Source organism: Cervus canadensis, chromosome 5 (assembly GCF_019320065.1).
Source record: "Cervus canadensis isolate Bull #8, Minnesota chromosome 5, ASM1932006v1, whole genome shotgun sequence".
Taxonomy (NCBI): domain Eukaryota; kingdom Metazoa; phylum Chordata; class Mammalia; order Artiodactyla; family Cervidae; genus Cervus; species Cervus canadensis.
The window spans coordinates 65,413,425-65,430,050 of record NC_057390.1 but is presented as its reverse complement, the minus strand read 5'-3'; the positions used below and the strand labels follow the sequence as shown (position 1 = coordinate 65,430,050).

The 16,626-nt window shown below is 36.8% G+C and overlaps 1 protein-coding gene across 1 annotated transcript in view; it reads left to right on the top strand.

Annotated features, from left to right (window-relative positions):
* GMCL1 (germ cell-less 1, spermatogenesis associated) overlaps positions 1–16,626 on the top strand; it is a 47,625-nt gene that overhangs the window by 28,856 nt on the left and 2,143 nt on the right. The window contains exons 11-13 of the mRNA XM_043468975.1: positions 3,865–3,940; positions 8,635–8,780; positions 10,868–10,955. Of these exons, the coding sequence (XP_043324910.1) occupies positions 3,865–3,940; positions 8,635–8,780; positions 10,868–10,955 (310 nt within the window). The remainder of the gene's footprint in view (positions 1–3,864; positions 3,941–8,634; positions 8,781–10,867; positions 10,956–16,626) is intronic.

Genomic DNA, 16,626 nt, shown 5'->3' with positions numbered 1-16,626 from the left:
TGTGAATCTGATTCTGTTTTATAAGCAAGTTTGTTGGGTATTTTTGTATAGATTCATTTTTATTGTTTTTTAGATTCCATGTATAAGTGATATCATATGATAATTTGTCTGACTTACTTCACATAGTACAATATTCTCTAGATCCATCCATGTTGCTGCAGATGGCATTATTTCATTCTTTTTTATGGCTAAGTAATATTCAACTTTATATATTTATGTGTGTGTACACCATATCTTTCTAAGACAATCATCTGTTGATGGGCCCTTGGGTTACTTAGATGTCTTGGCTACTGTAAATAGTGCTAGGGTGCATGTATCCTTTTGAATTAGAGTTTTCATCATTTTGGGAAATATGCCTGGGAATGGCATTGCTTGATCATATGGTGGCTCTAATCTAGTTTTTTAAGGAACCTCTGCACCAGTTTTTCATGGCAGTTGCACCAATTTGCATTCCAATTAACAGTGTAGGAAAATTCCCTTTTCTTCATACCCTCTCCAGATTTATTATTTATAGACTTTTTAATGATGGCCATTCTGACTGGTATGAGAGTATACCTTATTGTAGTTTTGATTTGTATTTCTCTAATAATTAGTGATATTGAGCATCTTTTCACGTGCCCGTTGGCTGTCTGTATTTCTTCCTTAGAGAATTGTCTATTTAGGTCTTCTGGCCACTTTTGATTGGGTTGTTCATTCTCTTTTTGAGTTGTATGAGCTGTTTGTATGTATTGGATATTAACATTCCTTGAAAGTCAAATCATTTGAAAGTATTTTTTCCTATTCAGTCGGTTGTCTTTTCATTTTGTTTATGGTTTCCTTTGTTGTGCAAAAGCTTTTAACTTTGATTAGGTCCCATTTGTTCATTTTTGCTTTCATTTCTTTGGCCATGCAAGACTGATCTAAAAAAATATTGCTTGGGTTATATCTGAGAATGTTTTCCCTATTCTTTTCTAGGAGTTTTATGCTGTCATGTCTTTATACTTAGGTATATAAACTGTTTTTTCTTTTTGGTATATAGTGTGAGGAAGTGTTCATATTTCATTGATTTACATGTAACTGTCCAGCTTTCCCAACACCACTTGTTGAAGAGACTATCTTTTCCCCTTCGTATATTATTGCCTCCATTATTGTAGATTAATTGATGATAGGTGTGTGGATTTTGCTATGAATTTTTAAATGGACTCATTATGTTGAAAAAAACAGTATTAAAATCAAGAGCTGTTAGAGAAAAGATCATGTAGTCAACTTTTATTCTTATATTTCTTTAACTGTCAATATTATAAATATTTATCTTTCTGGTCAATTAGTATAATGGGGTATTTGCATTGTCATTTATTAGTAAAATTGAATAATTTATGTGCTTTGTCTCAGTGTTACAGTTTTCTTTTAACTTAATTGAAATGTTACTTGGAATAATGCTTTCATAAAGCATGATCTTCATATATATGTATAGGTAAAGCTGATTGTCTTATTTGTGGTGATATTGTCAAATTTTCACTAATGTGATCGGTTTTTTGAAGACTTTAAGATGAATTAACTCATTTAGATATAGGTGTCTTTGTCAAAAGCACATGACGCCTCTACAAAATATTTCTGTACTGTCTTCATTTTAAGAGGAAACATATTATCTGTTTTTTCAGTGTGTAGTGCTCTGCAGTTCACAGAAGTACTTCCACATTTATTGTTTGATCTTTATACTAGCTCCTTGGTATAGGCAGTATGAAGAGACAGTCCACCTATAAGTTTATAGAAGGGCTTTACATTTAATTTTTTTCCTGCCCCAGTCTCTTTTATTTTTATATACCAGAAAACTTACTAAAATAATAGTCTAGTGTGTTTATATCTAAACAGTGAGTATGTGAAAGGGTTCTGTAAACTCATGATAATGATTACAAGATTGTTGTCCAGGGTTCTTAGTTTCTATTTACTTATAATTTATATCTCATCTTCTCCCAGATATATTCACAGCATACTTACTTTGCAGAAATATAGTAAGATAGTTGGAATAGGAATAAGAAAAATCCCTCCAAACAATGAAAGTAAATTATTTATTGGAATTCGGATGTGAAGAATTTTGTAATGTATGAAATATTTTATAAACCATCCTACCTACTTCTTTTGTATATTCAGTTTTTATACGATGGATGGTCTTTTTTTTTTTTCCCAAGATTTTTCTCATGTATACCCTTTTTGAGTTTATAATATAGAGTCTTACCAAAGAGTCTGAGCTAGAATAAGTGGTTTTCTTGCCCTCAGAAGTATATGACTGTATTGCCCCTAGTGAAGCACTCTATTCCACACATGCTGAGCATCTTCTGGCTACTGCACGGCCAGTAAAATGAGAAAGACAGTGTACTCCCTGGACTCTAGGGAGTTATCATCAAGTAAAGTCTCCCTCCAGGGTTCTCCACTTCCAAACTCTTTTCCACATTGCCAACAGGATTATCTTCCTACGTATAAATATAATTTCACTTCCCTGCTTAAATAGGACCAGGGACACTTGAGGTTAGTTAGGGATTATTGCTTCATGTGTGATAAATCTGTGTCAATATTTTTTGAAAGTTCTTATTCTTAAGAATAAGAATCTATTTACAGATTAAAGGATATGGTGTCTGGAGGATCAGCCTCAGAAATAGTTGGGAGGAGTGTGGGGAGAAGTGGGTTGAGAGTAAAACTAAAAATTACTGAACCTAGATGGTAAGAAAAAACTTGACTCATTATGCTGTTTACTTTTACATGTTTTAAATTTTTCATAAGAAAAAATTTTAAAGTAACAAAAAATACATGGGAACTCTCTCATCTTGAAGCTTATACTAGTGTAGCAGGGGCAGCTCTTCAGCAGTCTGTCCCAAATGCCTTTTGCTTTGTCTCTCGTGCTCGTTTTAGGTTCTGCCTGCACTGCATTCTCACACATTTGGTATCCTTTCATGCTCTGGTCCTTTTCTACCTACTGAGCTTCTGCATGGAATGGCCTTCTGCAGAGGTCATCCCTGACCTCTACCTCAAGAAACTCCTTCTCATGCACAAATAATACTTCCTCAATGGTGATCCCACTCTAACCCCAGGCAATAAACCTGTGCCTTCTTCATGCTCTTAACATTAGTTCTCTCCACATTATTATATTATTACTTGAGTCTATCTCCCTGGGGTCTTGGGTGTCAAGGGCATGTTTTATTTTATCTACATTTAATTAATTTTTATCTGTTGTATTTGTTTCAGTATATTTATGAGATGATGATAGCCCCAGTATCTTGGTACTTAATAAATGCTATATATGAATGAATATATTACATTACTTTTATCATTTGGTATTCTAAGCTAGTAATAATGTCATTTTATTATTTCATACTGAAATAACACTGTCTCTCTTAGTTGATTATGGTTTTTAAAGGGCCAAGTAAAGATTAATTGATAAAGTTCTACAGCAGTTTTCTGTTAAATGCTGAACTTGGTTTTTCTACTCTTAAAAAATGGGTTGTGTGTGAAACAGTAATAATAGATGATACCAAGTCACATCTTATATAATAGATTTTAATAAATTTTACTTAATAGTTAGACTTTAAGTATTTTTCTTTCTTAGTAAGCAGAATTTCTTGTAGATTTCCCCCACCTCTTCTCTGGTTTTACTGTGCTCTTGTAAAAGTGTTCTAGAAGTCAAGGCAATAAGTGAAACACTAAAGATTTAAAATTTTTTTATTTAGCAAAGGTAATGGGCTAGGTTTAATCCCTGCATTTTGATCTTATCTACACCACAAAATTTTGAATGTAGTAGCAATTTATTCCTATTGATTTGAACTCACAATTATTTTTCAATTAATAGTTGCTTATTTTCTATGAGATTTCATATTTTATGTATATTTCTAGGCCTCAAGAAATTAATAAAGAAGAACTAGAGGGAAACAGCATGAGGTGTGGTAGAAAGCTTGCCAAAGATGGTGAAGTAAGTATGGGTTGTAACTCAGTTGTATAGTCTTATACAAATTGTTATACTGTTAGTGCAAAGTATGCAATCAGTAACAGTCATGATATATGTTACAACTCAGAAGAGCATTTTTGTGTGTTTTAGTTTCTGTAGCATGATCTCCTGGACAAGGAGTTACATGCTTAGTGGTGACTGATTTGTCAGCCTTTCATGAGACTGTTGAACTTCTGGAGATAAGATATGATAAGACTGGATAAGAGATATGAGAAGATCCCTCAGTAATCCAGAAATTAAGATAAATAAGTTTATCCTATTAATATCTTAATATCTTTAATGAGAGCCATTACATAGTCTTAAGAGTGATTCTATTTTACAGTTACAACCCTAGATCAAAGACATTCAAACCTTTTTGATTTGATTGCCATCCACATTAAGAATTGTTTTTCATTACCACCCAGTACAAATGCTTATAAGGGAAACAAAAGTGTTACAAAACAGTGCTTACAGCTTCTGTGTCCCAAGCTTTGTTTCGACTTAATTTATTTTTAAAAACTGAGTGTGACTCATTAAATTGATTTTACAGCCATTAAGGAGACATGAACTACATTTTTTTTTTAAACTCTACCCTAATTGTAATTTTTATCTTTAAAAAAAAAATCAGCCTAATTTTTTTTTTAAAACTTTTTATTTCTATGTGTTCCCCATCCTGAACCCCCCTCCCACCTCCCTCCCCATCCCATCCCTCAGGGTCATCCCAGTGCACCAGCCCTGAGTACCCTGTCTCATGCATCAAACCTGGACTGGCGATCTATATTATCATATGTGAAACAGATAGCCAGCCTAATTTAGATCACCATTTGGTTATTTGTCTCCCAGATTTTTCCTCATTTTAACTTTTAAGTTTTGAAAGATTTATTATTTTATGTTTGTGTTAACAGTTGTGATAAATGATGAGAATATGAATGAGAAATAGCATCTTCCTTAGTCATCCTAGTTGCCGCTCCCAGACCTTGTTCCACCCTCATCATACTTGAATGATATCTCCTTTGACAAGCATACTTCTTCACCACTCAGTACTCTGACTATGGCCATCACTCCCTGGGCTCGCTGGCTTGCTTTCTCCCCACTTTTCTTAGCAGTCTCAGTGGTTTTAGTATCTTTTCCTGAACCTTCCTTCCCTCCATGATCTTGTGTTCCACTCTACCTCAGGTACCCATTTCCTGTAAGTATATCCTCCGTTTTTGTATGCCTGGTTCATACACCCCCTTCAAAATCTCCATTTTAAGCACACCGTTTGCAGAGTGTATCTTTGTAGTGCTCTCCCTCTAGTATTTGACCTCCCAACATCTTTCTGACCCCACTGGAATGTACATTACATTGTCCTTATTGTCTTTTTCCCGTTACCTTCTCACCACATCCCTACTTCTTTCTTTACTTGACTTAAATTTTATGTTACGTCTTGAAATTGGTCCCTGGCTTATACTCTTAATTTCTCTTTTCCCTTTTTCACTCTGTCAAATTCACCTGGCTAGTCCTCAGTTCTTGTTAAATCCCCCCTTTCCATGCTCTTCATGCCAATTATTGTTGTTTGGTCGCTAAGTCATGTCTGAGTCATTTGAGACCCCATGGACTATAGCCTGCTAAGTTCTTTTATCCATGGGACTTCCCAGGCAAGAATATTGGAGTGGTGGATTCTTTCCCACTGAGCTGCCAGGGAAACCCCTGCTTTCCATGCCTGCTTCCATACAAATGAATTCAACTAAGGAAAAACACCAAATATACCCCAGCAGGTTTTGTTTGTAACTGTAAACTTCAAGCAGGTCTTTAATGCTGTGTGATCCTTGCATCTCCCTAGTGAACTTATCCTCCCACACTTGGAGTAACTCTCATACCTTCTCAAGGGCAGTGCTGCCACCCTTATTCTTATCCATTGGCGTTGCTTCTTTACTCAGAAAATAAAGGCAATAGGAAGAGAATCTGTGCATCTTCTACCAACAATACTACCAGTCTACCTGCATCTGTAGCCATGTGTTGCACTTTTATCAGAATGGATGAACTGTATGTGTCTGTCCTAATCCATCCCCTCCTTCTGTAACGACCCCATCCCTTCTCACATATTCAGAAGGTTTGTTCATATAGTCATCACCTCCCTCTCCTGCGTTGTCAGTTTTTCTCTTCTGCATCATTCTGATTTAGCATATAACATGCTATAGCATCACCCATCTTAAACCATTCCCTGCCCCACATTCCACTCTAGCTCCCACTCCATTTCCCTGCACCATTTTTAAGCAAAACTCATTGAAAAAAGTTGCCTGTCTTCATTCCAATTCATTTACTCCAATAAACTCAAGTGAAACTACCATGCCACTATCACCACTGATTCCTGCATTACCAAATCAAGTAGTTTTTAGTCTTCTGAAAGTTTTTGGCAGCGTGACCCATCTGCTCACTCACTCCTTGGAGATTTTCTCTGTGACTTCCAGGAGAGCACACTGTGCTGGTTTTTTTTCTACCTAATTGGATGCTTCCTCTAAGTCTTTGCTAGATCCTTCTCTTTCTCAACAAATGTTGATATGACTGGAGGATCAGTACTTGGACTTCTTCCTTGTCTTTGCTCTTTGGCTGGCTCCTAAGTGATCTCCCCTAGTTCTATGACTTAACACCAGTTTCTAACCCCTGTATCCAATTTCTCATGTGACATCTTTCTTAGAATCCTAATAGCATCTCAAATAGAATAGGCCCAGCTAAACTCTGATTTTCATTGCCAGACTCCTCCTTCCCAAGTATTCTTCAACCCATAAATAGCTCCTTTGTTCATTCATTGTATAAGCTCCAAATTTTGGGTTCTTCTTTCTTTTATTCCACACCTGTTGTCTGTAAGAAGTTCCTTTAAATATATAGCTTCAAAATATACTTGCCCTCTCTTCTACTGTGACCCAAATCCAAGTCTTCAGTACCCCTTGCCTGGACTATATTGTAGCTTCATAACTGCTCTCCCTCTTTTTACTCTTGTGGTACATTCTGTTTTCCACACAACAGCCAAAATCATCTTTTTAAAATGCAAGTTAGATCATGTTACCTCCTTCTCTAAAATTTTCCATTAGACTTTTATCACATTTAGAAGAAATCCAAACTCTTCTCTACTGTGGACACTAGGCCTTATATTCTCTGGCCCCTGACTGGCTCTCTGAACTCATCTCCAGCTTCTATCCCCCTCAGTTATTACCCTAGCCACATGGCCCTTTTTGCTGTTCTTCAGATATGCCAAGCTGTTTTTACCTCCAGAGCTTTGGACTCATTGTTCCCTTTGTCTAAGTCACTTTTTCCCAGATAGCTACCTGGTCCGCTCGTTAGTTGACTCAGGGCACTGGTCATGTAGCTCTCCTTAGACGTCCCCTGACCAGCCTGAACCAGTAGGCTCCCCAGCTGCCAGCCCCCATCCTCTGCCCTGTCTCGCTCTCCTGGAATTACATTCTGTCCTCCTCCACAGAAACATACATGTATTAAAATATACATTTACTAGGGCTGAAACTTATTTACTGCCATTTCTTCAATGACTAGAGCAGTACCTGGCACAAAATATGTGCTCAATAAATAATCAATGAACTGTTGATTTAATGTTGTAATTCATAGTGTCAACCAAGCACTCAAAGCCCTAACTTCAGCTTCATTGTAGCATGCCACTTTACTTAATAGTGTCTGTTGACTATTAGTTAATAGAATAAACACACTTGTGAGCCTCATGATGGTTTTAGTTATTTATTTTTTGGCTACACTGGGATCTTGGTTGCTCTGTGGGCTTTTTCTCTAGTTGTGGTGCATGGGCTTCTCATTGCGGTGGCTTGTCTTGTTGCGGAGCACAGGCTCTAAGGGCGTGTGGACGGGGTGGTTACAGTTCCCGGGTTCTAGAGCACAGGCTTAATAGTTGTGGCGCACTAGCTTAGTTGCTCCACAGCACGTGGGATCTTCCTGGGTCAGGGATCTAAACCTGTGCCTCCTGCATTGGCAGGCAGATTCTTTACCACTGAGCCACTAGGGAAGTCCCTCCTGATGGTATTTAAAATATCTCAGTTGGTGATTCTGTTGGTTAGTTTAGAGTATTTTTATAATTTAATTTAAACCTTTTTTTTTTTTTTTTTAAAGCAGTATTCATTCATTTCTCCTACTCCCTACCCCTTAAACTCTGGCAACTACCAAGCTGTTCTCTGTAATTGTGAGCTTAGGAGTTTTTTAATACTTTTTTTTTTTTAGATTTTACATGTAAGAGAGATCACACAAGGTATCACTTAAGGTATTTCAGAGTATTTTTAAAGCAGGAGAAATTTTAATGGATTCTTACTACCTTTATCTAGACTCCTAGTTTCCTAAACTATATACCTCCTTTGAATTGTAGTAAAAAGCCATATTAGTTATGATAAAATTACAGTGTGGATTGATGAAATAAATCATAAAGAGACAATAGTAAGAAAGTACCTTAAGGAATAATGATTATAAAGGCTGCTTTTGCTGGCTTTGATATATACCATGTCTGTGTAGTAAACCTTTCATATGTCTCACAGATATATTCTGTGTGGTAAGTCTTAAGCACTGACAAAATTAGGAAACCATGATAGAGGAATATTTGAAATGAATTTAGAAAAGACGTTTTGATCTTTTAGTTTCTGACTTGCTAGTATGATAAACTGAAGTTAATCTTTCTCCTTGTATTTCAGTACTGCTGGCGGTGGACAGGTTTTAACTTCGGCTTTGACCTGCTTGTAACTTACACCAATCGATACATCATTTTCAAACGCAATACACTGAATCAGCCATGTAGTGGATCTGTCAGTTTACAGCCTCGAAGGAGCATAGCATTTAGGTAGGATGAAGTTTTCCCACCCCACTCTTCCTCACTCCAGAAGAACTATAAAAATGAAATAAAACCATAATTTATACCAACAGTGGTAGAACTTTGGTAAGATACAATATACAATGAAACGGGAAGGAAATGATAAAGCTCCATTCCTATAAAGTATATTAATAATCTAAAGTATAAAACCTAGATCTAATATATCAGGAAGAAAGAATGTGCTAAAATATAAATAGTATAGGCTTGATACTGGGCTTAAAGTTATTTCCTTGCTGCTAATCCTAAAAGATCCAAACTGGAAATACAACAAGGTACTTTTATAGGAAAACATGTCTCATATTATCCTTAACTTTCTATAGGATTTCAGATGTCCAACTTTGCCTAATAGTTGAGCTGGCAATATTTTTCTGGAGAGGATGCTGACAAATTGGAAAATAGCTTATTGAACAGATTATTTAAAAGTCCTGGATTCATATTTACCTTGTGTGTGTGTATGCTCAGACATGTCCGACTCTTTGTGGCCCCACAGATTGTAGCTGGCAAGTCTCCTCTGTCTGTGGAATTTTCCAGGCAAGAATACTGGAGTGGGTTGCCATTTTCTTCTCTAGGCGATCTTCCCGTATCAAGGATCAAACTCTTATCTCCTGCATTGGCAGGCAGAGTCTTTACCACTGTGCCACCTGGGAAGTCATATTTATGTTACACCATACACAAAAATTAACTCAAAATGAATCAAAGACCTAAACATACAAGCCAAAACAATAAAATAACTCTTGGAAGAAAACAGGAAGGAAGCTTTTTGATACTAAATTTGACAGTGATTTCTTCAATATGATACCAAAACACAGGCAACAATAACCAAAAAAAAATGTTGAACTTATCAAAATTAAATCATGTGCCAAAGGACACTTAACAAAGTGAAAAGGTAACCCGTGGAATAGGAAAAAAATATTTGCTAACCATATATCTGATGAGTTAATATCCAGAATACATAGAGAACATCTAAATTCCACAACAACAACAAAAACTGATTCAAAAATGGGCAAAGAACTTAAATAAATGCTTCTCCAAAGAAAATGTACAAATGACCAATAAGCACATGAAAAGATGCTCAGCATCACTAATCATTAGGAAAATGCAGATCAAAACCATAGTGAGACATCACCTCACACCCGTTAGGATGGCTAATATCAAAAACAAAAGTGTTGGTGAAGATGTGGAGAAATTTAGGAATGTTAAAATGGTGCAAACTCTGTGGAAAATGGTACGGCATTTCCTCAAAAAATTAAACATAGAATTACCATATCACCCAGCGATTTCTCTTCTGGTTATTTACCCCTAGAGAATTGAAACCAAGGACTCAAACATACTTGTATACATAGCAACATTATTCACGATAGTCAAAAGGTGGATGCAACCCAAGTGTCAACAGATGGACAGATAAAAACATAGTATATACCTAAAACAGAATATTATTCAGCCTTACAGTGGAGGGAGATTTTGACATGTGCTGTAACATGAACCTTGAAGACACTATGCTAAGTGATATAAGCCAGTTACAAAAGTTCATACACTGTATGATTCCACTTACATGAGGTACATAGAGTAGACGAGTTTATAGAGACAGAAAATAGGATGGTGATTGTCAGGGGCTGAGGTAGAAATGGGGAATTCATGTAACTGTGTACAGAGTTTCATTTGGGGAAGAAGTAAAGGTTCTGGATGGATGGTGGTATTGACTACAACGGAACAGTGTGAAATGTGTTCGGTGTTAAGAACTATACACTTAAACTTGGTTAAAATGGTAAGTTTTATGTATATTTTATCACAAAAAGGCATAACATAAATTTATATTTATATCCCAGATATATATAATAGCACAAGCTTAAAAATATAAACGGAATCAGTTTATAGTTTGAAAAGACTTTGCAAAGTATTACCAAATAAAAGACTTCTAGAGAGTAAGTAAATAAAAATTTAAAAATAAAGTAAAAGAATATGGAAGAAAAAAGTAGAAATTAAAGTAAAGTAGGGCTTATTTAATCTGCACTTTAAAAAATCATTTTTTTTTTTTTGTTCGTGTGTTTTTATTCTAGATTACGTTTGGCCTCTTTTGATAGCAGTGGAAAACTAATATGCAGTAGAACAACTGGCTATCAGATACTTACACTTGAAAAGGACCAGGTATGTCTGATTATTTTTCTGTTAATTTTTTATTGTAATATTTGTCTTTTGACTCCTTTTTGAAAATTCTTAAGAAGATTTTAATATTTGATTTAAAGATTGGTTTGAGAGTTTTTTGAAAGTAAAGATGGAAGTGCCATGTTCACTCATTCAGATTTACTCCATTCTAGCAGAAGTGTAACTAAGACAAAAAAGGAAACAATTTGATTTGAGGAGCAGGGAAAAGTTGACAGTACGGAAATAATTATTCATCTTGAACATGATCTTCAAAAAGTTATGACTCTTAATTGTTTTCTCCATTGTGTTCATTATTGCATTTATTTATACATTAATAACAGATACCTTAAAAACAATCTGCTAAGTTTCCATAGATCCTGGATAGTAAGAGAACCTAATCTGCTAGCACAGTGGGTTTCTAAAATGACAGACATTTACAGTGTTCCTAAAATTATCTCTAAGACCATTTGTTTCTACATCAATCACATCCATGTATAAGTTTCAAAATGTCATGATGCAAAAGTAAACCAGTTTCAAAAAATAAAATGAGTGCTGTTAAAAATCAAGGAAGTTTGTTTCTAGTAAAGCTAACCATCATTTCAAAGGATATACTGTGTTTATAAAGGGTTTGGAGCCTATAGTTTACATAAATTACTAGAAGTTAGCAGTTTTGAAAGAAAAAAATAGAAAATAAAAAGCAAAACACACATACAAAGAAGTTAGCAGTTTTCATCAGACTGAAGAGCCTATCATAGAATATCAGAATTTAGCACTGCATGGAGCAGCCTTGGAAGTGATAGTTCTGACCTCCCTGCCTTGTATGAGAACTTCTTTAACAGCATTCTTATGGAGGGTCTTCAACCACTTTTGGAACTCTTAAGGATGAAAAACTGATTCTGTCATGTGAGGTAGTAAATCACAAGGTAGATACATAATAAGTTCAAATCTGCCTCCACTGAATTTCTCTACTGGTCTCTCTCTCACCCTCTGGAGCTGCATGAACATTGTCTGTCTTTACCTTCAACTTAGAACTTCCGTAAAAAAACACTGTCATGGCCCAAAGCAGCCAGAGACTTAATTAAAAATCACTAGGCCAAGATAGTTGTATTCCTAGTGTTCCTTGATTTGTTCATTCAACAAACATTTGTGTCCCTGTTACATGCTAGGTTTTATGCTAGGAGTGAAGGAAATGAAGAGAAGCTTGTGTTATAAAGCTGAGTAGCACAAGAGAGGTGGGCTCAAAGAGTGTGACATTGAGGGAGATATCTCTAACCTTTACTCTGGTGTTGGGGAGTGGTGAGGGACAGCTCAGGAAAGCCTCTTCTGGGCAAGTTGAAAAGTGGATGGATACCTGAACCAGTCCTCAGATGGAGCCCAGGGAGCATATGGGTCCTTCAAGGCACTGAGAGGTTTGAAAGAGGATGAGATCAGGAGTAGAGCAGGGCATATGGGCTATGGATTGAGTTTGGACTTTTTCCTGAGATCTGTAGAGAGCTATGGGAGTTGCATATATGTATTTTATGTAGCTTATGGAGGTTTGTTATAGAAAATAAAAATAAACAGGAAAAAAATCATACATGATTCGCTGAGAGAGGACACTTTTTTCATCTCCTATATTCTTTTTCCAGAATTTTTTTTTCTTTTTCCAGAATTTTATCTTACAGTTAAACTACTTTGTAACCTGCTTTTTTTCCACTTTATTGTAGGTAGCTTTTCTTGTCAATAAATGTATATGTGCAACATCATTTTTTTTTGTCCTGTAGTTTTTTTTTTTTAACTTATTTTTAATTGAAGGAAAATTGCTTCACAATACTGTGTTGGCCTCTGCCATACATCAGGATGAGTCAGCCATAGGTATGCGTGTGTCTCCTCCCTCTCTGACCTCCCCCCGCCTCCCACCCCTCTAGGTTCTTACAGAGTCCTGCTTGGAGTTCCCTGAGTCACACAGCTAATTTCCATTGGCTGGCTGTTTTACACATGGTAGTGGATATGCTTCCATGTTAGTCTCTCCATCTGTCCCACCCTCTCCTTCCCTCCCTGCTACCCGTGTCCGTAAGTCTGCATCTCCACTGTTGCCCTGTAAATAGGTTCCTCAGTACCATCTTTCTCCATATATATGGGGTAATACATAATATTTCTCTTTCTGACTTCCTCCACTCTGTATAATAGGCTCAAGGTTCATCCACCTCATTTTAGAACTGACTCAAATGCATTCCTTTTATGACTGAGTAATATTCCATTGTATGTATGTACCACGGTTTCTTTATCCATTCATCTGATGATGGACATCTAGGTTGCTTTCATGTCCTAGCTATCATATATAGTGCTTCAGTAACATTGAGGTATATGTGCGTTTTTCAGTTTTCATTTCCTCAGGATATATGCCAAGTACTGGGATTGCTGGTTCATATGATAGTTCTACTCCTAGTTTTTTGAGGAATCTCCATACCGTCTTCCACTGTGGCTGTATCAGTTTACATTCCCACCAACAGTGCGAAAGGGTTCCCTTTTCTCCACACCCTCTGTAGTATTTATTGTTTGATGTTGGCCATTCTAACCAGTGTGAGGTGATAACTAATTGTAGTTTTGATTTGCATTTCTCTAATGAGTGATGTCGGAGAAGGCAGTGGCACCCCACTCCAGTACTCTTGCCTGGAAAATCCCATGGATGGAGAAGCCTGGTAGGCTGCGGTCCATGGGGTCGCTAAGAGTCGGACATGACTGAGCGACTTCACTTTCACTTTTCACTTTCGCACATTGGAGAAGGAAATGGCAACCAACTCCAGTGTTTTTGCCTGGAGAATCCCAGGGACGGGGCAGCCTGGTGGGCTGCCATCTATGGGATCACACAGAGTCGGACATGACTGAAGTGACTTAGCAGCAGCAGCAGCAATGAGTGATGTTGAGCATCTTTTCATGTGTTTATTAGCCATCTGTATGTCTTCTCTGGAGAAATGTCTGTTTAGTAGGTCTTTTGCCCACTTTTTGATTGGGTTGTTTTTCTGGTGTTCAGTTTTATGAGCTCCTTGTATATTTTGGAAATTAATCCTTTGTCAGTTGTTTCATTTGCTATTATTTTCTTCCATTCTGAAGATTGTCTTCCCGGTTTGTTTATGTAGTTTCCTTTGCCATGCAAAAACTTTTAAGTTTAATTAGGTCTCACTTGTTTTTATTTCCATTACTCTGGGAAGTGGGTCATAGAGGACTTTGCTGTGATTTTATGTTTTATACAATGTTCTGCCAGTGTTTTCCTCTAAGTTTTATGGTTTCTGATCTTATATTATGTCTTTATAATCCATTTTGAGCTTAGAGGCATGATAATGGCAGGAAGACAGGTTACAAACTATTGCTATAATGCAAATTATCAGCAGTAAAAAAGGCATGAATTATTGGTACACACAATAACATGGATGAAATAATAGGCTAAATGCAAGAAGTGAGACAAAAAAGAGCACATTCCATATGATTCTTTTTATTTAAAACTCTAGAAAAGGCAGACTATGGAACAGAAGCAGGCAGTTGGTTTCCAGAGGGGGGAGGAAGCATCAGGAACCTAAGGACACTTTGAGGGTGATGGATATGTCTATTATCTTGAGTATGCTGGTTTCTCAAGTGTATATACATATAGTAGAACTTACTGTATATTTTATGTAACTTGTATGTTTATACCTCAGTAAAGACCCTTTTAAAAAATAAAGAAACCAATATCCAATTTCAAAAAAAAAAAAAAAGATGCTCTTGCTGTAACCCAGATCAGAAACGAGAACCTAAACTTAAGGAGGATAGTAATGGGGTGAGGAGATGTTGATGGGTTCTTAAAATTAAGGCATGCACTTGGTAGAATTTGATGCTTAAGTGTGTGTGAGGGTGAGGAAGACAGCAGTCAGTACCTGGCTTTCTGACCTGGGCAAGTTTTTTCCCTTATATTTGAATTATAGGAAGGAAAATGAACATGACTTGGGGGTAAAGAGATGATGAATTCCATTTAAAGCATATTTGATTTGAGGGCACTGAGGTAAAAATTGGTACACTGGTGGATAAGTGGGTCTAGAGTTTATCAGCAGTGCCTGGGCTAGGAATAATGATTAGATCAGACAACCTACAGGAAATTATGTTGACAATATGACAGGATAGAAACCTAAGGAACATTGGTATTTAAGGTGTGGGCAAAAAAAGTAACCTGGTGTGAGGTATTTAAGAACTAGGATCGGGAATCAAAACCAGTTGCAAGCATGACAGTACTGATGGCCCAAAAAGAATGGAAACAGTAGGTAGTATTCAGTAGCTGATGGTTTAAACTTGAGTTGCTTTATGTCTAAGCGAAGATTTCTAGTAAGGAGTTGGACTGAAGGATTCTGGAACTTAGAAATAATAGAGCTATAGTAGAAATAAGTAACATGAGCCTCAGAGAAGCAGAAAAGATAGAAAAAAAGAGTCTGGAAACAGATGAAAACTAGGAAGATACCACCACTATGTCTGATGCTGTGATGTGTGGACTTCACTGCTTCCATGCCACAGTGGAAGAAGGAAAATGGAGCTTTTCTAAAGATAAAGGTGCACATATGGGTATAAACTGAACCATTGGGCAGCGTTAAAGGTTTTAACAAAGCAAGAGTTAGGTGTCTAATGGATGGGAAATGGGGATTAGTACAGTGTAATAGTCAGAAGTTGGTATGTCCATTCAGCTCCCAAGTGGTAACTGCATGGCTCTCTTTCCCCAGAATTGGGTCTTTGACCTACTTTCCCCCACCAACCTTAACTATATTTAGATACCAGAATGCTAATTTTCTTAAGAGTTGTGGGTAGAGAATCTTGGCTTTTATCATCAGATACACACATCATCAAAGCCTTTGTCCTCAATAGACTTGGTAAATCTGCCTTGACTCAGGTTATTGCTACAGATGTTGACTAGTCCAGGGTGACTTAAGCATCTGAAGGTCAACTGTGCTTTGACATGCTTGCTCTCTGCCAACTGTGTTTGCACCGCCAGCCCAGGTGAATCCTCATCTGACTTGTCATATCCATTTTGTTCACTTAAACAACAAAATATCATTTTGCCCATTTTGGAGACTATAGTGTGTGTGTGTGTGTGTAACATTTCTGTTCCCTACCTTCTTTATCCAAATTTATCTTGCTGCTCCAACACAGAAGCTGTATCTAGTTGAGCCTTTGTCTGTCACTCAAATGTTCCAGTTTTAGTCCCTCTTCATTGTAGGAACACATGCTTCAGTAAATAATATAAAATTCTAGATTTAAACAGTATTTTATTTTATTTTTAAACAGTATTTTAAAAGTATATTCTTCAGGGACTTCCCTGGTGGTACAGTGGATAAGAATCTGCCGGCCAGTGCAGGGGACATGGGTTTGATCCCTGGTCCGGGAAGCTTCCATGTGCCACAGATAATTAAGCCCGTGCACCACACCTACTGAGCCCATACTCTGGAGCCTGTGAGCCACAACTGCTGAGCCCGTGCGCTGCAAGTACTAAAGACCACTCTCCTAGAGCCTGTGTACTACAATGAGGAGTAGCCCCCACTCACCACAACTAGAGAAAGTCCACACACAGAAACAAAGACCCAGAACAGTCAAATATTTTTTTAATTCTTTCTTTAAAAAGTATATTCTTCAGAATGTATAAAGATGAAACAAATGCATATTAGTTCAGAGAATATAT